Genomic DNA, 24,417 nt, shown 5'->3' on the forward strand with positions numbered 1-24,417 from the left:
CTGGAGTGGCTGTGCTGTCTGCGTTCTCACCTCCTCTTTTCACCCACCTCAGCAGCATTTGTGCTCGGCTGTTTTGGTCTTGGCCGTTCTATTGAGGTGAGCTGAGATCTCAGTTCTTCTCATCAATAGGGAGTGCATCTCTCTCTTGCTAAGGATGAACACTCTTCTGTGAGGTTTCCCAAGTTGCTAAGGATGATGAACCCTCTTCTGAGAGATTTCTTTGATATTTTGCTTCACCTTTTGAGAACTCTGTTTAAATCTCTAGCCAAGTTTTAATTGAGTGGTGTGTTTCCTTGACTGTGTTTTGAGTTCTTTGTGTATTTCAGATATTGATCCTTTGTGAGGTGTATAGCTGACAGAGATTCTCTTCCGTTCTGTGATTTCTTCACACAATTGATTGTTTCCCTAGCTGTAAGAAGCCTTTTGTTTTTCAGGCACCATGTACCAGTTATTGGCCTTCATTCCTCTGTAGATGTGGTCTCGTTCAGAAAGGTGTTACTGCCTGTTTTCATCTAGCAATTTTAGTGTTTCAAGTTTCAAATTGAGTCTTGGATTTACTTGAATCTTAGTTTTGCACAAGGAGATAAACTTGGGTCTAGTTTCATTCTTTGCACTTGGACATTCAGCTTTTCTAGCACTATTTGTTGAAGATGCTGTAGTTTTTCCAGTATATATTTTTTCTTATGTCAAATTACTCATATTTGGTTTTTCTACTTCATCCCATTGGCTTACATGTCTATTTTTGTGCCAGCACCGTATTATATGTATTATACAGCTCTGTAATACAGCCTGAAGTCTAGAATATCAATCGTTCCTGTATCGTTTTCCCCACACAGGATTGCTTTGGCTATGGGGTGTTTTCTGGTTCCATATGAGCTCAGAATGAGTTTTCCTGATTCTGTTAAGAACTCTGTGGGGATTTTGATTGGGATTACTTTAAATCTGTCAATTGATTTTTTAGTAGGATGATCATTTTCACAGTATTAACCCTATCAATCCATGAACATGGAGGTTTTTACATTCTCTAATGTTGTTCTCGGTCTTTCTTCAGAGACATGAAGTTTTCCTTGGAGAAGTCTCTCACTTCCGTGGTTATGTTCACCCATGATATTTTATTGTCTTTGACATTATTGCAAATCGCGATGTGCCAATAGCTTTTCTCTCAATGTGTTTGTCATTGTGGTATATGGACTTTACAGTTTTCCCAGGTTGGTTTTAAACCCTGCCACTTTGCTGAAATTGTCAATTATTTCTAGAAGTTTACTGGTAGAAGTTTTGGGATCTCATATCATATAATCTAAAAATAGGGGTGCTTTGATTTCTCCTTTTATATTTGTATCCCTTAACTTTCCTTCTTTTGCCTTATTGCTCTGGATATTAACAAGGAGGGGGATAATGGTCAGACCAGTCTTGTTCCTGATTTTAATGGAATTGCCTCAAGTTTTTCTCCAGTTATGACAGTATTAGCTGTGGTTTTGCCATGTACAGTCATTGTTATGTTGATGTATGTTCCCTCTGGGCCTGTTCTCTCTAGGACTTTTATCATAAAGGTATGTTGTATTTTGTCAAGAGCCTTTCTGCATCTCTTGAGATGATTATATGATTTTTATTTTAAGTTCATTTATATTATTTATTATGTTTATTGGCCTAAGTATGTTGAACCAAACCTGTATTTCTGAATAAACCCGACTTGATCTTGATGGCTGGTCTTCCTGATGTGTCCTTGTATTTGGTCTACTAGTATTTTATTGAAGATGTTTGCATCTATGTTTATCGGGGCTATCCATGTGTAGTTTTAATTTTTGGTGATGCTTTGTCTTAACCTGGTTTTAGTAGTAGAGTGATACTGGCTTTGTGGAAAGTGTTTGGGAATGTTCCTTCTGCTTCCTTCTCTTTTCCCCTTTTCCCCTCCCCCTTTCCTTTTCCCTCTCATATTTAAAGAAGAATCAGTTGTTAATCGCCTTTGAAAGTCTGGTAGATTTCTGCTAGGAATCCATCAGGGCCTGGACTTTTTGTTAAAAGGCTTTTTTGTTGCCCCCCCTTCCCCATTTCAGTCTTCTTCCTTACAGGCCTGTTCTGGTTGTTGATCTCTTAGTTTAACTTGTTAGTTTGGATGAATCAAGAAATCCATCAATTTCTTTTAGATTTCCCAACATAATGGAATCACAGCTTTTAAAGTATTCTTGTAGTGTATTATGTATTTCTTTCATAGTTCTGTTCATTTATGATTATGTTCATTTGGGTCTTCTCTCTCTTTTCATTAGTTGGGTCAAGGGTCTTTCAATCTTGTTTATCTTCTCAAAAAAAAAGAAAAAGAAAAAAACAGCTATTAGATTCACTGATACTTTGTATTATTTTATTTCTATTTCATTAGTATCTACTTTGATTTTTATCATTCCTTGTTGTCAACTAGATTTCAATTTTGTTTGTTCTTGTTTTTCCAAATTTTTGAGTTACATCATTAACTTACTTATTTGTGTTCTTTATGATTTTTTAAACATAGACACTTAGAGTCTTCAATTTCCTTTTCAGAACTGCTAATGTGCCCCAGAGCACATTATGCCCAAAAGCAGGCTGGGAAGGAAAGGGTTCATTTGACTTATATTTCCTGTCACAGTTTATTATCAAAGGAAGTCAGAACAGGTACTCAGACAAGGCAGGAACCTGGAGGCAGGAGCTGATGCAGAGGCCATGGAGGTGTACTGCTTACTGGCTTGCTCCTCCTGGCTTGATCAGCTTGCTTTCTTACAGAATCAACTGGGCCCTTGCCCATAAACCTCTAATTAAGAAATTGCCCTGCAGCTGGATTCTATGGAGGCATTTTCCTCAATTAAGATTCTCTTCTTTCATATAACTCTAGCTTGTGTGTCAAGCTGACATAAAACTAGCCAACAAGGAGGGGTTTGAGGAAGAGCAGGTATGAGGGGCTAGAAAGAATAAAGGGAGGAAGGGAAGTGATGTAATTAGTTATATTTCAATTCAAAAGACATCTACAGAGTAAACATTCCATATATATCAAAAGAAAAAAATAGGTCCGGTTCTTATGTGACATTCTCTTTCATTCTTCTCTTTGTTCCAGCATTGGTTTGGGGTGTATAAAAGTCCCAGAATAAGCATAACAACTTGCTCTTTTGGCTAAGTATGTGCTTCTCATTTGTGGATACAAAGAAGGTCTATTTGTACTGGGCAATCAGGTGAGATCTGCAACCTTCAGGGTTGGCGTTAAAACCCCTTCCTACTCTGCTCCTAGGGAGCCGTGTGTGGGCATCTCCTCAGCAACTCAGGGTTGCATCTGTTGAGCCAGCACAACATTTATGCTGCTGTAACTTTATCAGCCCCTGGGGGAGATACAATAGGGTATTTTAGGAGGGAATCCAAAGTTGATTGTGGTTCAATGTGAATTTAAATCTCGTTTTGTGAAGTTCAGCTAAATTACCAGGTAGAGTGGGATCATTCTAAGTAAAGTTTCTTAAACGTGCTACGATGTCTCACACATCTACTTGCTTTCTTCTTATTTGTGAAGTGTTTCTCTTATTACTTTACTGTTTTCAGAGAAACTACATTTTGTTCATTTTTTCTTTTTTAATAAATGTTTTTAATCTTTTGGTTTTTTTGTTTTTAAAAGATTTACCTATTATATATAAGTACACTGTAGCTGTCTTAAAACACACTAGAAGAGGGCATCAGATCCCATTACAGATGGTTGTGAGCCACCATGTGGTTGCTGGGAATTGAACTCTGGACCTCTGGAAACCAGTCAGTGCTCTTAACCACTGAGCCATCTCTCCAGTCTTTGTTGACTTTTTCTGTAAGCAGTTCTCCACAAGTATTTCTGTATCCAGCAGCAGGTCACTATCACCCTCCTCCTTCCTCTACTTTCTCTCTCTTTCTCTCTCTCTCTCTCTCTCTCTCTCTCTCTCTCTCTCTCTCCCTCCCTCTCTCTCTCTCTCTCTCTCTCTCTCTCTCTCTCTCTCTCTCTCTTAAAATGGTTGAAAGTATCTTAATGATTACCCAATCTGACTTCTACTTTTTACAGATGAAAGAACTAAAGTCCATAGAACTCGGTCGTCTGAACTCTGACCACACAGCTAATCTATCCACTATTACAATGTAGACAACTGTTTCCAAACTAAGATTCTTGCTGGTGAATAGATGGCTGGATTCAGTTCTTATGTCCTAAGTTCATACGCTTAGTTTGTTGTAGAGTTCTTTCAGTGTGCTTTTTTATTTATTAAAATTAACATATCAGAATTAAAAACCTACAAGCCTCAACATAATAGGTTGTACTTAAAATATAGCTTCATATGCAGCTAGAATTCTCACAGTTGGTTTCTTATTTGATGATTTTGATCTTCGCATTTAAACATGGAATTTACTGACCTAGATTCAAAAATATGTTCAAAAGCTACAGATATTTTTGAGAAACTATTTAAGTATTTCATCTGTTCTCGTAGATGGTTTATTGGGATTTAAGTGATTGCACCACATAATTTTCCTATCTAGGTATTTGGTGGAATGGCAGTGATTTCAAACAAGGCCTATTTGATGGCAAATTATTGGGAGCTGAAATGCTCTTCATTAGCACAAAGCTGGGAAATTTGTGCCTAAGATTTCCATGGTTATAGGACCCTTACTTTCTAATATAAAAGATTCACAAGGATCTTGTGAGGAATGAATACTGTCTGAATGAAAACAGACAGGAACAAATGAGACACACACACACACACACACACACACACACACACACACACACACACACAGAATGAATATCATTATAATGAACCTGAAAGGGGCATAAATGTTATCTGTTTTACATAAATAATTGACTTGCTGTGACTCTTAGTGGCTTCTGTCTTATATGCCTATATGTCACAAATTTCATACTGAATAAAATTCTATGTTCTTGGTGTCATGAGTTTTTGCTAAAAGAACTCTGTCAAAGCCGGAAGGGTGGTACTGTGGTGTCCCAGGTCTCTCACTCAATAGCAGCATGACATTGACAAATGTTACTAACTTTTCACTCTCAAGTGTTATTATATGTAGAACAGGGGTCACGCTGCCCATTTTATACCAAGCATACATATTCCACGTATCTAGTTCTGATCATACATAGGCTCTCAGTAGTTACTCAGCTCTTCCTGCTGCACCCCACCTGTTACCGGCTGCTACCTTTTCTGCTTTCTTCTCTTCACTAGCCTAGCTCCACTTGAGGGGTTCTGATCCCCAAAGTAAGATTGCAGTTGGCAGGAGCTAGGATCAAGCGTTACCTTGGCTGGGCAGCTCTTTGCATTGCTCTGGTCCTCGTGATTTCTGATGCCTTGGAGAAATGAACTTGAGCATTGGCTGTAGATCTTCTCGTTGGAATCCAGAAAGCAGTTTTTATGGCAACTACAGTTTTGCCCTTTCAAAAGCTTTTCTTTAAAGTATGTAATAGTTTTGTAAGTTTAAATGCTGCATATAAATATAATTTACACGCTGCTTCAAATTAGATCACTAAATTGTAACATTCTCAATCTTTAACTTTTCAAATGTCTGCAGAAGATTAAAAAATAAAAATTATTTTGACAATTAGAAGTTCTCCTTTACAATTTTTCATATTTTGATTAGATTCTTTCCCTCACCTCTTCCTCCCCCTCCCTCTCACCCAACTCCGTGTTAATTATACTCTTTAAAACAAAAATAGAACTAACAAAACACACACACACACACACACACACACACACACACACACACACACACACCTCTCAAGACAGAAAACCTCACAGAGTCCATTTTGTACTCGTCAACTACTCCTGACATGAAGCCTGCCCTGGAATGTGATTGACATGTACCCAGTGTCACTCCATGGAAGGAAACGGAAACTCTGAGACTTGCAGGTAAATGAATGGAGCTAGTAATAGATATCCTGAGAGCGACCTGAGGCCCAGAAGACAGACATACTTTCTCTCTTCTCCATGGATCTCGTTTTAAGCTCTAGATCTTTGTATGTCACTTAGAATACCGACCCACAGACGTTAGAGAAAGCTCTGGGTGGGGAGTAGGGACATTTTCCAAAGAAGGGGAACAGAGTATAGTTTTATAGAGAGATAAAGAGGAAATGAACAGGAAGATTAAATGGGGATGGGAATGGGAGGTAGAGTACAGGAGAGGATAGGGAAGGGATACCTAACACTACAGGTGGTTCCTTAAAACTAAAAATGGCTTGATTTTTAAAGTAGGCTTATGATATTTTAGGCATCTTTGGACAAATCCTATGCTTCATTAACATCTACTTCTTGGTTATGAATATCTGCACATATAAGCAGTTGGCTTAAATTTTGTGTTAAGAGATTTATATTTCTATAAATCACTGATAACCATGGTTTTTTAATGAGGATGCTGTTATTTTTATATTTGAAATTTTCTTGTTTTACCCATATAGTGCTCTGAGGGATGATGCTTTAAATAGTGTACTGGCTGGTTTTGTGTATCAACTTGACACAAGCTGGAATTATCACAGAGAAAGGAGCCTCAGTTGAGGAAATGCCTCCCTGAGATCCAGCTGTGAGGCATTTTCTCAGTTAGTGATCAAGGGAGGAGGACCCAGCCCATTGGGAGGATCATTGTGGGTGATGCCATTCCTAGGCTGGTACTATTGGGTTCTATAAGAGAGCAACTGAACAAGCCAGGGGAAGCAAGCCAGTAAATAACATCCCTCCATGGCCTCTGCATCAGCTCCTGCTTCCTTCCCTGCTTGAGTTCCAATCCTGACTTTGTTTGGTGATGAATAGCAATGTGGAAGTGTAAGCTGAATAAACTCCTCCCCAACTTGCTTCTTAGTCATGATGTTTGTGCAGGAATAGAAACCCTGACTAAGACAAATAATATTTTAGTAAATGGGCTTAGAGTAAGCAAAGAAGACCCGTGAATCAGGTTTAGATAACAAGTGAACTGTGAATTGATATTGTCTCCAAGTTGTCAGAGCCCACTTGCTCTAGAACTCTGCTAGAGGACCACTTAGGAAATGGAAAATGCCTCGAGTAAAGTCTCCACCTTCTCTGGGCAATATCTGCTTTTGATCTGTTTGGTTTATAGTGACTTTATAGAGATTTATCTAGGTAACCACCCCTCCTCTCATTTTCTGTAGAAGGGGAAAAGTTTGAAAATGGATCAGAGAACTTTATTTGGGGAAGATGAAATCATTTGTGGAGAGCACACTCTGTGTTGTAACTCGAGCAATGCATTCTTACAGTCGGCTACAAGGTTGGAGGTTACAAGGTTGGAGGTTACAAGGTTGAAGGTTACAAGGTCGAAGGTTACAGGGCTGGCTTGTTCCATCCACTGTGTCACTGATTTGTGCTAGTCAGGAGGGCCAGCAAAGGAAGGAAGAACTTTCTCATCCTTCAGGGTTTTCTAAAGAATTTACATATCAGTAATTTCTCCTTTGTAATTCTTTGTACAACCAAAATAAAATGTTGCATAAGCCACTAGGAAGAGCAAAAGCCATGAGTAGTTCAGACATAAAAAACAATTAGGTTCCACATTAAGTTTCTCTAGTTAAAGGGTCCTTACAGGGAGCAGATTTTCATTTAAGTTGTATAATTTAATTATGAGTGACAGACAATTTGAAGCAGAATTATTTAATACCTGTTCATTAAGCACTGGTCAGCTATGAGGGGAGAGTCTGGGTACAGATAGAGAGGGAATATCGACATGCCTGCCAGTGCTCCCTTCTGTTAAGTGACATACTATGAGATTGGGAATATGTCTGTAGATATATGACCCTGAATATGCCATATCTCATCTGAAATTGGGAAGATAGTTATATAAAAATAATGATGCTGAAAGAGCTGTTTTATGTCTTAGAAATATGGAAAAAAATTCTGTGAACTTCCTAATTTGTAAAATTTGCCCAGGGGAACTGATGTCAGGTTAAATGCATCTTCTATACAAGTTTTCTAGTTCATTTTTTGTTGCAAAAGCAAAATCCTTGAGGCTGAATAATTTATAAGGAAATGGTCATTTAAGCCATAGTTTAGTAGGCTGAAATGCCAAGATCATCTGGTTCTATCTATTTGGCTACTGGTGGGGGCCCCTTGTATATCACAACATTGTGGGCAGCATTATGGTAGGAACCTATGTAATAGTATCAACCCATGGTGAGACAGGAAGATAGATAGATAGATAGATAGATAGATAGATAGATAGATAGATAGATAGATTGATTCAGGGGCTAGATTCGCTCTTCTGTAATAGCTCTAAGGACTAAGCCATTCTATTAGACCAGCGTTGATATCCTTTACTCATAGTTATATCTATAAGCTATTACCTTGCACTAAGTTCTATTGGTTGTGTGATTTTTTAGTGGGGTTGGGGTGGGGCATGACTAGATGAACATTAATTAATTTCCCTGCATTAAATTCTATTGGTTGTGTAACTTTTGTGAGTTTGCCAAACCAGTAAGTATATATAGGAGGATGGGTTACTCACAGAAAAGCCTACCCCAGCATAGGTGAGGAGTCTTAAAAGTTGTATCCCTGGTGCTTTCTGCATGACTTTCAGACAGCTTAGCTGGTTAGAATCTCTTCTTTCTGACACTTGTCACCTTGAAGAAGGGCCATGTAAATCTTGTAAGTTTCAGACACTTTCCTATGATTTGTCATTGTGTGCTTCCTTTGCATTTCATTGACTTTCTGGCTCTTAATGAATTTTCGTTCTTCCTCTTGGATGTACTCTTAAAATCTTGACTATTTCTCAGTATTGTCATACAGAGGACTGAACTTTTAGTCTGTGAACCTTTGGGAAACACCAAAAGACTGGAGAAAGTGTTATTAATGAGAAAAAAATGGGTCAGATCCTTTCAAGGACACTTTCTGATAAGAATCAGATCAACCCCTTGATGAGCAGCTACTGGCCCTTGATGGCTTCTGGAGACAGTCAGTCAGTTTCTCTAAGAATGTGGCCGTGATAGATAAGCCACACTCCAGTGTATGGACTCACACTCATGAGTTAGGAGCAACAATGAACAGAATCAGTGAACTATTTTTAAATAAGAGGACACAAAGTTGGGAGGGAGAATTTAGGATATATCTTGCAGGGGTTAGGTGAAGGAGGTTAAATATGTTCAAAATATTTTTATGAGCCTATGAAATCCTCAAAAAGTAGGAAAAAGTATTATACTTTTAAAATAAACAACAATAAAATATGATCAAAACAGCAATCATATAGCTGTTGCTGCACAAGGGGCTGGAGTCATAACTGTCTTACAGCTGAGCTGTAGGTGTTGGCTAGAAATGACCCATGAACAAATGGCCAACAGTTCTGCTTCTGACTTCTTAGCTTGGTCAGGAAGTTTGTCACTATGAGACCCAACAGAGCAGTTTCTATTGTGAATGCTCACCAGGCCCTGAGTAAAGGCCATGGCGCCAACACATACATCTGCTGATTAAGGCTGTGTTATTAGCCTCCTGGCTGTTCAATGCAGTTCCAGTCAGCGAGCTTTTATGTAGAAAATCGTTGCGCATCGCACAGGGTGGACCAGCTACTTTCTTTCTTTAGATAGTAGGAATTCAATTTAGAGTCATTTGACGTGGGCTGCCATAACAGTGACATAGTTTTAGTTCCTTGGGACCTTAGTTCTCAGAAATAGGAAATTGGAAGTAGCATGATCAATATGCTTAAGTGGCAGAGAACATCAACGATCAGTTGTTGGCGCTGGGCATCTGGTGTTCTCTGAAATGAAGAGACTTGCCAGTCTGCCAGTGCTGGCAGTCTCAGATGAGGATAGAAAAGGAGAAAGTGTCCTTAATCTTCCTGGGGAGAATTTCTTAGATGGCAGCTAAGAGTAGCCTTAGGGTAACTGTTTTCTAAGCTGTTGAAAATCAATCTGCATTCATTACTTTCTTAAAATATGTCATTATACCACTATCCAAAGCACATGTTTATGAAATCACAAGGGATTCTAAAAGGCAGATCACTACATAGTGTCAGCTACTGATACATGTTTTAAAGAAAAATTGTGCCAGGAAAGGCAAGAGCTGGGTGGCTCTGGGGTGGGTGCCACTTTAGGAAGGCTGTACTGCCTTCCCAGCCACCCTTCAGTGTGCCGTGCCACAGTTGTTTCTAGGACTCCAGCTTCCCTTCAGATGGCTGGCCCAGCAGGTTTCTCCTACCACTCAGGGCCTGACCACCTCTTGAGGAGGCCCTTCCTCCACCCTCCTCTCTCCCTCCACTGTATTCTTTACTACAGGACTGGGGATGAAAGAGTCAATGAAATCCATTGATAAATCTTTTGCCATCTGACCCTGTAACACTAGGCACCTTTAAAAAGTGGTATAGCAACTCATGCTGCACTTCTTATGAGATACTGTATAGAATTTTTTACACATTTTCCCTATAGCTTAAGACGTCTCAGAGCTCTGCATATGTTCATTCTTTGAGGGGTAACAAGCAGCTCCTGTACCATTGTTTCTTGTTACATCGTCACAAAAGATGGATCATAAGGCAGCAGTAAGATGACTGTCTTTGCTTACTTGAGTTTCTGAAAGTCAGTAGGCCATTTCCTTTTCACAGTTTACTGTCTTCTTTTATATAGAACTGGAAATAATATATCTATTCAGTGATTACCTGTTAATATCTATATGTTCTATAAGCATTTAATTATCAGTTATTAGCTCAGTGCCCAATATATATGAGTATTTCAGCACTCACTGGACAAGGACAAAAACGAATTGGTGGCAAGCATAGTGGGCACTGTCTAGTCTAGTGGACTTTGGCAGCTTTCTGAGAAAGTGAATCAGTGCGGAGAGCAGAAGCTCAGGCTTTATTTTAAGAGCAGAAGCAGGTGCAATTAAGTACTAACTCAGTTGCAGTTTGTGCTTGTGTCCATGTGTGCGTGTGCGTGTGCGTGTCCATGTGCATGTGTGTGTTAGGGACAAACTGGATTGGCAATGTTGAAACAGAGAGTGACCCAGAGGCTTTAATAAGAACAGATGGTTGTGGCCTTAATTCTTGACAGTAGAAGGAAGAAGTGGGTGTATTTGAGAGATTTTAGCAGACAGGGTAACTAACTGGCTGGGGAAATGAGGGAAAGAGAAGCATTAATTATGAGGTCAGCTTTCTAGTTTAAGTAACTAAGAGGATCCCAGGGCCTTTTACAGAGGCTAGAGATGCCATGGGAAGAGCCAACTGAGGGGAAGGGCACAGGGTGCTTCTCTATCTACTGAAGTTGGGTATTACAGACTTAATCATATGATGCATCCTTAAAAATGTCTACAAAGTAAGAACCAACTGTCGATGGTACTGGGAGATTAGTTAGATTAAAATTAAATACTTTTCCTTTTACTAAATATTTATTTCCATCATTAGTATGCTTATTTTTAATGAAAGAAAAAACAAAAAATTTTATTGCATAGGAAATGCTATACTAAAACAAACAAATATGAAGCAAATCCTCTAGGGGACAAAAAACTAAGACCTTATTATACAGAATGTAAGCTGTATGTAAATAAATGATCTTTCCTGACTAGAAGACCACAGTGAAAGAGGCTATTAATGTATATTATATATAAGGTCAGTGTCACCTGGAAATTCATGTTTATCATTCAAAGCAGGTCCAGTAGGCAGTGTGTGACCATGTTGTCATCCATTATGCTTAGCCTACAGCATAATGTTGGTACCTCAAAGGATAGCCATTACTTCAGATAAGTTATTTATATATTACATTCGTTTACATCAAATCCACTGACATTGTTATACAGTGCTGTTACTTATATCACCTTGGTTTTTAGGTTGATTGGGGTCAACTGGACTATTTAGTTGTTGACATGCCACCAGGAACAGGAGACGTGCAGTTATCAGTTTCACAGAATATCCCCATTTCAGGTAAATTCTAAAAGTTTGATTTGTTTTCCCTTTGATGTATTACTGTTACTAATGCATAAAAATAAACTATATCGTCGACAAACTTTCTGTCTTAAAATTATTTATGGTTTGGTTGTTAAAAATCAGAATTATGTATTGAACTTTTGATAATATGTCTATTTATAAAAACAAAAGGTATTTTTAAAGGTAATAATATAAGGGTTGGGGATTTAGCTCAGTGGCAGAGCGCTTGCCTAGCAAGCGCAAGGCCCTGGGTTCGGTCCCCAGCTCCGAAAAAAAAAAAAAAAGAAAAAAAAGAAAAGGTAATAATATAAATCTGTATTCTAGAAAAATTGCAGAATGAAGTATTTTTAGGTAGATTATGGTTATTTGGCTATGCTGACAATTGTTCAACTCTTAACGGCAAAACCTTAAAAACAACCAGAAAATATTAATGAAACCAATTAGGAGTAAATGGTAGGAAATTGGCTTTTTGGCAAATGTAGTTATGGGAAATTTTTATATTCTGCTATATCTTTAGCTTTAAAGTCAAGGAAATAAATATAATGGTTTATTTGGTCAAGTATATCTTGTATATGGAATTTAGAAATTGCTGGTAATAAACTCTTTATTTTGGATTCAATTCCAAAAATTTCTCTGAAACATTTGCAAATGTGTGCACATGCACACATACATTGGGCTTCTAGGATGATAATGAAAACTTAAAATACCTCTGCAGATAATTCGTATTGGTTATTTTAGCTTTGCCATTGACATTTAATTTATGAAAAGGCTGAAATCTAGGATTTTTGCCAAGCTAAATGTTCTTTGTTCCTAGTGGGAGAGCATCAGTAATATGAGTATTAAGTGTTTTGATGTGTTTGCTATCGTAGTGGAGTATTCAGGTGAGGCTGGCTATAAAAGATGAAAGTGGCATAAAATGCAAATAGAAAAGTTGATCCTGCCGATGGTCTCTCTACTGTGTAATGTGACTTCCCTTTGTAAAGTAGAAGAGGTAACTGACTTCTTGAGTCCCACAAGTACAGTGCATCATAGCTGAACACAGTTGTGAATGGATTTAAAGCTCTGATTAGAACCTCTGCATTAAAGATCTCTGGTAACATCTGAGTCGTGGTTTGCTGAGTTCAACCTTAGGGCATCCAAACCATTTAAGCTGAAGTCAAGTCGCGATGCTGTGATAATGTACATGTACCACTGAATGTGTCAAACCTATGCCCCTGTGAAGTAAGTATCTAGCCAGTGGGGTTTACTGCAAGGAGTAATGTTTTGGATCCTGAGACTACTCTGTGACTCCTTAACTTACCCATTCCAGGAAAAGTCTAAAGACCATTGAGAAGTAGCTCCTTTGATTTCAGTAGAGTTCCTGACGACTCACTGAGGGGGTCTTGGAGCTTACCTGTGCTACTCACTAGTCTTGCTCATTGTGACCGTCTCGCCCTTGGTAGAGTCATAGCAATTAGAACTAGTGTCCATGTGCTGTGGCATGACACCAATGGGGAAAAGACCCCGGTTTTTCTAGTGAGTGTACACTGACTTTATAATTCAAAAGAGTGAAGGAGCTGGTAGAACTGGTACTTTGCAAACATGAGATCTTGGCTTCAGTCCTCAAAAGTGGGGACTAGGGGTATCAAACAGTAAAAATACCCTGCCTAAGTGATATCCGAGGGAGTGTGGGATATGTTTGATCATTTCTCTATGTGTTGGTTAAGATGTTTGTTCTTGAAGTTCAGTTTTATTTGGGACAATCCCATCTCCTAGCAAGCGTGTTTAAGGAGATACCAGAAGTGGGCTGGCTCTAGGGATCAGTGGGTGTGGTTTCTGGCTTGGCTGCATCCTGTCCTCAGTTTGTATAATCTGGAACAGCCTGTCAGAGCTGTGTTTGCCCTTCAGGCTTATCAGTTGCCCTTCAGAATTATCTCTTTCCTATTTATAAACCTAGTTTCCTGTCTCTTTTTATCACTGACATTAAAACTCTTTTAAGAGAGTTTGTTCTACTTTTTCTTATGTTCTATATTTGTCCAAGACACAAGACTCCTTTGGACCTGTGTCTGTGATGAGACTTCCTGCTCCTTCCCCTTACGTCCCTTCACAACAGGTGAAACCCCACCCCCACCATGCACTCCCTCCCACCCACCCCCCTTCCTTTAGCTTTGCTGTTTGGATCTCTATACACATTTGACCCTCTTTCAGAATGCCTTTCCATTGCAGTGAGTTACATGCCCAAGTTCTGTGTGACCTTTAAAAGCCTTCTGCTGTAATGCCCAGCCCCTGCCTTGGCCCCAGACCTCCCAGATAGGACGCATCTATCCCTCTTTGGAATTAGGACCACTCCTCAGGACCCAGTGCTCTTCCTTTGAGGCATGCACACTATTTGAAGTGCTGTCTTCCCCAGCACAGGTCTCCATTCATTCACCTGTGCATTCCCTGGTGAGCAGACTCACTGCCTTCCTGCAGGTATCAGGAGCAGGGCATATGCAGGTGCCTGTTTTATCACTGTCATGTTATCTTTCCAGCCGCTTGAATGCCAGAACATCTTCCTGTCCATCCCACTGTCTCCTAGACTGCCTGGGCAGAGCATGTGCAGCTAACATGGACAATGCTGGGCTGCCAGTTGTCACTGTTCCTGTGAAAAGATTGCTGCGTTCTTACCATTCTTATGCTCTATGCTCAATCTGCTAACTCCCCCACTGCTTTCACACAAGAACTTTATAGATGAATAAGTTAAACAAAGCATTTCCTTAACGCCAGGGAGAAAGGTAATTTCATTTTAGGTATTTATTTTGATGCGGATGACCTCCTTGTAGACAGTTGATACTGTTTAATGTCCCATTTCTTATTGTACTGAGATGAGGAGGGGTGTGTCCTTTGGCTACAGGTGATGTGAGAAGCACTAGAATTGTTCCATTCTACGGTAAGAAATTCTCCTTTTGCATGATGCTAACCACCTCTCTGATTATACCCTTCCTTAAAGAGCCCTGCCTGTCCCACATTTATAAGGGTCTAATGAGATAATGTAAATGCTCTTATCTAAATGCATACATAGTATCATTTTAGAAACTGTTTAAATGCTTTAAAAGAGCTATTTGCTGAGGGGGATATCATTTGGTAAAGTGTTCCCCAGGAAGACTCGTGTGCTGAAGGCTTGGTTCCAGCCAGAGGCTTTGTTGAGAGACGGGTGGGTCATGAGGGTTCTAGCTTCATCGCTGGGTTGAATAACAACCTAACTTGTCCCTTCAATCCTCTCTGTTTTCTGGCCACTCTGAAGCAAGCAGTTTTATTCTCCTTTCGCCTGCAGGATGCTGTGTCTCCCAGTGGTGCAGAACTAGCCAGGTCAACTGGCCATGGACAGAAACCTTTGATCATGAATTAACATAAATAATTGTAGTTGTTTTTCTCAACAGTTTTGCCACAGTGACAAAACACTGACTGATGCAGGTGCTACTGAAGAGATGTGACCCAGAGTCTATATGAAGTTCACATTACTCCAAGTCATGTGGGGAACAAAAGAAATGTTCTGTACTTGGAAAGAGGCATTATTTTGGAAATTCTTAGCAGACCTGTATGAGCAAAAAGATCATCCTTCTAATTAGCAAGTCTTTGTATGTGTTCTATTTTGTTCTGTGGGTAGATAGGCTCAGTATAAGAAGAAATTTCAAAAAACAAAAAACAAAAAAAACCCTATTCTCTTATTTGCGTTAAAGTGTTGTACAGCAGCAGGGATGAAGGTGTGGGCAGCCCATCAGTGAGGAATCGTGTAAATCTGAGCCCACATGGACTGTGAGTGCAGACCCAACACTCCTAGATCTTAATTGCAGGAAAGAAAGGATGTGGGATAAAGGATGGGAGTGAGATCATGGCTTCAGAGTTGCTCTTGTCTTACTGAACATGCCAAGAGATAGCATCAATGTCAACCTCATTGTGTTTCATACCTTGTTATCGATGATACAGCTTACTAGATTTTGTTTGGTAGTTTATTTTGCTAATTATTTGTTGATATGTCTTGGATTGGATAGATTCCAGCGTTGAATTCTGTTTTGTTCTCCGCATGTGCACTGATGTTCTCCTAGGGGTTACTGGTCACTTGCTTATTTTCCGTAATAGAGGAGAACTAATATTTCTTTGAGAGGCATTATAATTTTCTTCAACATTTTAAAAACATGTGCAGTATTCTAGTTCTCAAATTCTAATGGCTTTATGTTTAGCTCTTAGAATTAAGCAGAGTGTAAGCGTTATGTCACGTGTGTGAACCATGTCTTCCTTTCCCAAGGACTGGGGAATTAGTAACTTAGAGTGTTATATTAGCAGATGACACATCTGAATTCAGTGAAGAGTTTAGGTACAGAGGTGTGGGCAGCAGCGTTAGCGACACTAAAAGATGATGAAGCCAGTGACTAATGGCAGGGCTTCTTCCTGCCCCTCCACCTGAGAAGGCAGGGGGGGTGGCGTTAGTATCCTGTAGAGTCCTGGAATCTGTAAGAGGTGCTTGGTGGAAGCTATAGCGACTCCAGGGTAAGAAGAAAGTCTGTGCCACAGTCTGACACCACAGCAGCTCCCTTCCCACAGTCTTCCCTCCTGCTGCTGGGCAGACACCTGTCTGAGCCACAAAGCTAGGAAGCTCAGGAGACAGTCCCCAGACATCGTTTTCCCAGGGCCCTGATCATGACAGTAAAGGGTGAGGAAGAAGGGTTGACAAGGCAGGTGGAGTAACCAGCTCAGCTTCTGTTCTTTGTGGCCACCGTTTCATTGCGTATTAGTGGCAGGGACCGGTGAAGCTCTAAACAATACTTGGGATTTATGGCCTCCAAAACCTTCCAAGCTAATAAGGACATGAGTAGAACAGTCAAATCAGTGAAAAGTTTATTCTCACAAGGCACAAATGTGATGGCTGTCAATCTTATGACCAGAATATTTATATTATAGATAAATACGTAATGAAGTTTATTTTGTATGGTGCAGAAGAACAGATGTGAGAGTTTATTTTGGTTGGGTAGTTAGGGGCAAGTCATTTAGTATGGTAGTGAGCGTATAGTCAGGTTGAAATTAGCCTTCACCTTACTAAGTAAAGACTGATAGAGAAATGAAATACTGGAAATTATTCAGATGATAGAAGGGAGAAAGGTTAAGAGGCTGAGGGAACCTTTGCTCTTTCTTTGTTCACAGAAAAGAGCCAAACAGCCTGATGTGAGTCTTGTTTTCATCTCTTATCTCTTGGGCCAGGAGAAGCCGCTCTGTGCAGTGTAGTCCGCTGGTTAGGATTCTGAATGTCCTTGGGCCCAGAGAAGCTGCATAACAGCCTCTTGCTGTGTTATGATAATGAGGTGATGTCCTTTCTTCTATCTAGGACTCCCCCTATCTGGGCCCTATAGATAGAAGAAGCCAGTAGTAGCCTTTGTGTGTCTCATTCATTTAAATGAGATGGGATAGGAAACTTAAATTAAGGCACTTTAATATTTCAGTCACTGGTTAACGTGAAAGGCACGTGCTGCTTACACAAGTGTCCATCCTGCGCCAGGATGGCTGAGCCATGACCATTATGTTCACCTTCTTTCTTCTCTCCTCTGGCTGCAGTTTCCTTGGCTTCGTCAACTTTCTCTTCTGTGGTAACATTTTGCTAATTTGAACAGTCATTTATAAAATGAAAATGTTTGGGACTGGTAGATCCAGAAATACTTGCTGCTGTGTTAAGTGAGTGCCTGTAGACCATTATGTGAAATAGTTTCTTGATTTTCTAGTATTTACTCTTTAAAGCAAAAAGAACAGTTATTTCGCACATTTAAATCACATAAAATCTTTTATTAAAAATTATAATTCTTTAAAAATAATTTTTATACTTCCCAGACTAAGTCTTTAAAAATAAACTACTATTGATCTTTTGGAAAATTACTGTAAAGTCAAAGAAGTCTTTTTTTTAAAGTTTAGTGCCTTGTTTTTCTCTATAATTATATAAAATTTGTAATGACCTCCAACTATAAAGCCAGCAAGATGAGGAGACTTAAGTTATAGATATTTTTGTTCTCAGAGACATTAAATCATTATTTTTTAAAAGATTGATTTATATATATATATAGTGAGTGTGTGTGTGTGTGTGTGTGTGTGTGTGTGTGTGTGTGTGTGTGTGGGCATGGGTACCCCTGGGCCTGGAGCGGGTATTGGCTCCCCTAAGCTGGAGCTTCAGGTAGCCATGAGCTGCCTGTCATGGAAGAGTGGCCTGTGCTGGGAACTGCTGATCTGTCCCTCCACATCTTCTGAGCAAACTTTGGTTGGCATTTCATTAGTGGGTGCCATGTCTGTGTTTTTCTCATTGCTATGACAGAAACAGTTTGAGGAGAGAAGGAAGGGGCATGTTGGGCTCACAGTTCGGGAAGGCATGGTGGCAGCAGGACAAGATGCTGATATCACATCACACAGGGAGGAGTGGATGCTGGCCCTTGCTTCCTCTCCTTTCCCTCCTTTTTAGTCAGTCTTGTACTCTGCAGTCTGTGAGATAATACAACTCACACACAAGATTAGTCTTCCTCTCTCAGATACTTCTCTGGGAATGTCCTCAAAGATATACCTGGAATTGTGTCCTACTAGTAGATTCCGAATCTAGTCAATCTGACAGGGAAGCCTGGCTCTTACAGACACCTAGTAAGAACTGCATGGTATAGACTGTTATTGTTATAGTCACTGAATTTGGGAAATTATTTCTAGAATAAATTTATTTTGTAGTTAGACAAAAATGTAAGCAACTGTTGAAGGCTAGAAACTATTTCAGGATTTTTATCTTTTAGGGCACATCTGATACCTCATTATTTCCTTATTTCTTGCTGGCTATAGAGCATGGACCTTGGCAGATGAGGCAGTCATTCTAACATTGAGCTTTATTCCCAGTCTGAACCTCAGTCCTTGTTTAGTTTAGACTTAAATTTCTAAAATTAAATGTAATGCCAATGCCAACAGCAATGTTTTTTATCTAAATTTAAAAAGAAGCATTAATTAGAGCCATTTTATTTAGTTGAACATACACTGCAAGTTTAAGTTACTCTGCATTAGTTACCAACTGATGAAATAGCCTAAGAATGAATCCATTTCTATATTGTTACATGAAGATGTTGAAAACACCTGCAGATGGTTCCAACACAGCCTTCAGAATCGCTTGTGTGACCCAATGCCAGGTGACTAATCAGACTCACTCGTGTGACCCAGCTGACTGGCAGGTGTCTAAATTACTTGAGTTCCTTCCAGGTGCTCATCTCTCATGGGCTTGTTTTAGACATTTTTACAATAGTCCGTTCTATTTTGTTGTTTAGGAATTTTTGAGACTTCTCCATCATGGCTTAACGTGAAAGTTAAAATCCCTCTGGCTTAGTGTTCAGTGAGTAGGTTAATGACCAATGTACAGTCAGAACCACATTAAGGTCTACATGGGAGCTCGTTAACCACTGGCAGAGCACAAGCCCCCCAACCTAAACAGCTTTGCACCTGGTCGTAGATGTCCCAGGCTTCATGACAATCTGGAAGGTGTTCTCAGCGTCTTGGGCATTATGTTGTAGGGAATCAAAGTCTTCCTCTGAAACGGACCAGGCCTCAATCCTGTCTTCTGAAGCTTGCTTAGTTAGTAAAAGTTAGGGTGATCAGGAGCTGTCGGACCCTCATCTGAAGTTTCTTTTTAAAGAAAGAATAACAATTGATGTGACAGTTGGAAATAGCTCAGTGCAGAGAGCTTGCTTAGTTGTGGGTCAGACTCACAACACGGAAATGAGCAGACACAAAGCTAAGAGCTGGGAATGTCAGCACATGCTGTGATCCATTTGTCAGCAGGCTAAGGATAGGGATCACGAGTTCAAGTCGAGTCTGAGCTAAAAACTCTTTAAAAAGGAAAAGAGGTGAAAAGGAAATTTGTTCTATTCTGAAATAAACTGGTAGTTTTAGGGAGAGTGTGGGCAGGTTGAGCCACATGTGAATTTAACAGAATTTAAGATACAACATATTTGATCTTAGCCTTAATTGTGGACAGGTGCTTACAGGCAAATGAGAGCTTTCTGTGTGGTGGAGATATATGTCCAGCAGTTAAGCTTCCCAGGGTGTTGATCAATGAGCGTGACCAAGAAGTAAGGATTTTATCTTACCTCTACTAGACATAAGAAGGGGGGATGCCATGGGGGAGATGAGAAGGAAGAGAGTGAGTAAAAGAAAGAGACAAAGATCGAGTGCTCATGGCTGAGCTATCTGGTTCCACCCTATACTCTGTGAAGCCTCCTCTGTCCGCACAGCTCCTCAGAGTGCAGCCTAAGTGCCCGGGTTATCTTGGAGGTGTTAGTAACTGAAGTGACTGGAAACCCCATCATCTCTTGGGTGTAATTAGATCTGTATCAGAGTCCACTAGTGAAGAAGTGATGAAGTTGAGCATCCTCTTTTAGCAGTAATTTGAAGTGGTAGGTTTTCATCCAGGACTGTTTTGATGGTTCTTTGCATATCAGTTAACAGAATTCTTCCTGCCCTCCTCCCCTCCCTCCCTCTCTCCCTTCCTCTCTCCATCCCTCCCTGCCTCCCTCCCTCCCTCCACCTTTCCCTTTCCTCCTGGTTTAGTTTCTAAGCCTCACTATGTGACTGGCTGACCTAGCACTCGCTAGGTAGAACAGGCTGACTGTAAGCCTGCAGGAGTTTTCCTGTCCCTGCCTTTCTGCAGGGATTACAGGCATGTGCTACCATGCCTGGCTTGCAAAATTTATTTTCAAGGTTAGCAAAATATTGGTAATGCTTAAATTAATAAAACAGCTGTGGTTGAAGAAAGCATAAAGCTGCCAACAGTGATTCATCTAAGAATTACTTATAATTTGAAGCAGTCTGTGAGCACAATTGAGGAGGATTTGGGTATAAATCACATTTTACTTAATTTGATAACCAGTATTAGTGGGCATTCCTTGATGATATAATTTGGGAAGTTCAGATGTGACAAAAGATGTGGTAGAGTTGACAATAATGACTGCAGTCTACTTTACAGTAAATGTCAATTGCACATTTGACGTCATGATAAACCAGTACAAGTTGAGTGACTCTTCCGTTTTCCTTCCCTGTGGTGCTCTGCTCAAACTGAGGCCCTCATGTGCTAAGCACATGCTCTTCCCCCGAGCTACATCCCTAGTGCATGCTGGTTCTCTGGTGCCGTAAGTGTGTATCTAAGTAAGTCAAGCAGAATTGTCAGCAGTGAGTATGAGGGCCACACTCCTGTGTTGGCTTTATGTTAAAGTGCTCACAGCTGTAGGATGCAGTGCTGTCCCTCAGGCTTGATTCGGAGCAGGCTTTGTCCATGTTTATTATGCCCCCAGCTGAGGCTGTCAGCCCAGCATGGGCGTCCATACAATCTGTGCCCGAAGGCTGTATTGTACAGTTGAGTAGTTCTACCCCACTGATGTTACCGTCAGCTAACCTGGAGTGATTAGGTTTAAATGTTTAACTGCTCTGAACTGTGACCCAAATCCAGACATGCAGTTATGGATCCCCCTCTAAATAGTCACATGACTTAACGATTATGATCCTAGTCTAAGTAATTGCTTGGTGAGGTGTTTACAATATTTGTCAGGATCTACCACAGACTTAGTCCTCAGTGGCAAATCTTAGCAGATCAAACCCTTTAAAAGGTTCGAGTTGAAAAGTATATTTAAGAACATTATATAACTAGATATTTAGATATTAGGAAGTGAATAGAGAATTCTTATGAGACCCTTGAGTCTTTTAATACCCGAAATAATGATAATGTTGCAAACTAAACACTTTTTAATATTGATGACATTTCCTTGTGGTCAGTAGAGGGAGCACAAGTTTCTATAGATTTACCAGAGAACAGAAGTAACATCACTTGTACCGGCATACAAGGAGCGAGTTCTAGGATAGTTCTTATTGCCTCACGTGTTATGAACTATAAAAAATTAAATATCGCCATGTAGAAAGGCAAGGATAAAATGTTTCATCAAATTAAGAGATTGTATTTTAAGCTGTGAGATTCATCACAAGAGAAAAATGGGCATGATTGCCTTAAAATTTACATTTTTGGATGATAATTTGTACACTGGTTAAGGACTAAAATGTCATTTTATTGGAAGCTTTGTCTATGCTGCATTTTTCATAAGTTCTGAGTATTATTAGAGAACTGTTTGAAATGGTTGCTTATATGAAATGCTCAAAAATTCAAAACAGTAAAAGAGGGTGTTTCTGTGAAAGGACCAAAATAGTGAGCCCTAAAACAGTGTTGGGATCAAGGACTTAATTCTTTCAAAAAACAGTATATACTTTTGTTTTAAAAAAAATCTTATACTAAAGTATCTTTCATAAACCTGACTGGTACTTTCTGTGGGATATTACTATATGAGCATTTGGTTATGAAAAGTGATTGCTATCTTTGAAATGTTTGAATGGCACCATTCTAGGTACAAAGAAGCTCAGAAGGGAGCTAATGGTTAAGTTAGGGTTAAATCACTTTCACTCTTGTGGCAATCAAAATAATGTCACTGAACATTTTTCTATCACTTTTATATTATTTTTTTAAATGAGCAGTTCATTTTAGTTATATAGGATCAGTGTAAATAGGTCCATTTTATATGCTGAGATTGATTTAAATTTAGTGACTTATTCAGAGTTATAGAATACGTTAACAAAACTAGAAGCTATAGCTCTTGACATCTGGTTTAAAGATTACTAAAATTTCATGATGTACTAATCTAAGATAGGTGATTTTGAAAATGAACAAAAGTAGTTTTAGGTCTTCAGTTTTTTACTAAGTGCCCATTTTGTGCAGGGTATTTTCTCATTAGTTTTGGTTGCTAAAAAAATTAAAATAAATACAACTGGTTATTATATTTGTCTGCTTCTATTGCTGTAACAAAATGTACAAGGCTGTATATTTTATAAAGAAAAGGGATTTGTTTAGCTCATGATTTTAGAATCTAAAAGCCCAAGCTTTCAGTAGCACAGTCTGCTTGACTTCTCATCATGGCTTTCCTGGCAGCATGACATTGAGGTAGTAGATATCACACCAAGAGCTTATGCCAGAAGGAGAGATCTAACCATCAGATAGCAGACTAGAAATTTAGGGGTCTGCCTCTGAACAATAACAACTGTTTTTCAAGGCCCCTGTGAGGGCCCACAGGAAAGAACTACCTCAAAGCCTCTGAGGACAGCTCCTTCGCTGCCTTCCTCAGGGCTCTCTCCCACCCCTTTTAGAATAATCCTACTATATCGAGAACTCATACATGAGCAATTCATTTACCTCACTGGTACGTTCTTCTCTCTCCAGTTCCACTTGAATCCCCCCACTGTGACCTCTTATTTTGTTTTGCGTATATACATATGTGCACACACGTATGTATGCACACAGTTATGTAATATACTGAGTCTGTTTAGCTTTGCTGCATCATGTCCCTATGTCCATGGCTGACCACTTGGGATTAGACAACCTGTGTAGACGCTTATCCCTGGAGGAGACTGTTTTTCTCTCGACAAGCGTTGACCACCCGTAAGTCTTTATCTACTGGTAGGACCATGTGGAATTTCCCCTGTCCACGGTGGAATGTCACTTGGTATTGTCTATATGCTCTTTACACGACCATCTTCCCGAGAGTCTGTGGTGGTACTTCCCTGTCATATGGAGAAGACATTATCTCACAGCAGACTGGGCTTCTTGCTATTAAGACTCTTTCTCTCTTGGTGAGTTTCCCTGAGCCTTAGTTGTAGGGGGTTATGTTACAGATGTATCTGTTGAGCTGGGGAGCCCACAGTCACCAATTCTCTGCATAATGATCAGTTGTGGATCTCTGTAATTTACATTTATTGCAAAAAGAATCTGCTTTGATAAAGGGTGAGAGCTACATGCACTCGTGGGTATAGGAATAAGTATTCAGAATACAGTTAGAAACTATATTATTTTGGGGAGAAGGTAGTTCTCTTCTTGGGTTTATGGCATCTCTAACCATGGATAATTGACTGGTTTATAGTGGGTATGATTTCCCTTCTGATAATTGGGCTTTAAACCCAGTTGTACGGGTGTCGGCTCCCCTGCGGTAAAGGCACCACTGTGGTACTTACTACTGTGCGTCTCTTGCCAATCCAGCCACTGTCGTGCTTCACAGGTGACACAGCTGAGTAGCACTATTGATTGCTTCTCTGCCTCAGCAATTTACATCACACCTTTGAATGCTATGAGAGCCAGCGCTCAGGGAGGAGGCTTCCAGGGCAATTGCAGCTTAATTTCTTCAAGTTCTGTTATGAAGTATGTGGTGTCTTCAGCAATAGGTTCTGACTGTCAAACTTTGGGAGGCAATCAAGGGAAACAGTGGTATCCTATGTTGCTTGAGGTATCTTTTGGCGTTCCCTGAGCAGCAACTCAGAAGTTTCCATGCTTGGCATCAGGGCTTTTGTTAGATAGCCTTCGGCTCTTGGGAAAGACATTTTTACCCCTTGTGGCATAAATTCATGTAAATTACTTATTTTTATATATACAGTGTCCTAGTTGGGTTACTATTGATGTGATGAAACACCATAACCAAAAACAAATTGGGGAGGAAAGGGTTTATTTGC

At 39.8% G+C, this 24,417-nt stretch overlaps 1 protein-coding gene across 6 annotated transcripts in view; it reads left to right on the forward strand.

The window, feature by feature from the left end:
• The window catches only part of Nubpl (NUBP iron-sulfur cluster assembly factor like), a 221,995-nt gene that overhangs the window by 166,876 nt on the left and 30,702 nt on the right, over positions 1 to 24,417 (forward strand). For all 6 annotated transcript variants that reach the window (XM_008764655.4, XM_039111969.2, XM_063261668.1 and 3 more), the window contains 1 exon segment: positions 11,769 to 11,862. In XM_008764655.4, coding sequence (XP_008762877.1) covers positions 11,769 to 11,862 — 94 coding nt within the window.

This window comes from Rattus norvegicus, chromosome 6 (assembly GCF_036323735.1).
Source record: "Rattus norvegicus strain BN/NHsdMcwi chromosome 6, GRCr8, whole genome shotgun sequence".
NCBI lineage: Eukaryota > Metazoa > Chordata > Mammalia > Rodentia > Muridae > Rattus > Rattus norvegicus.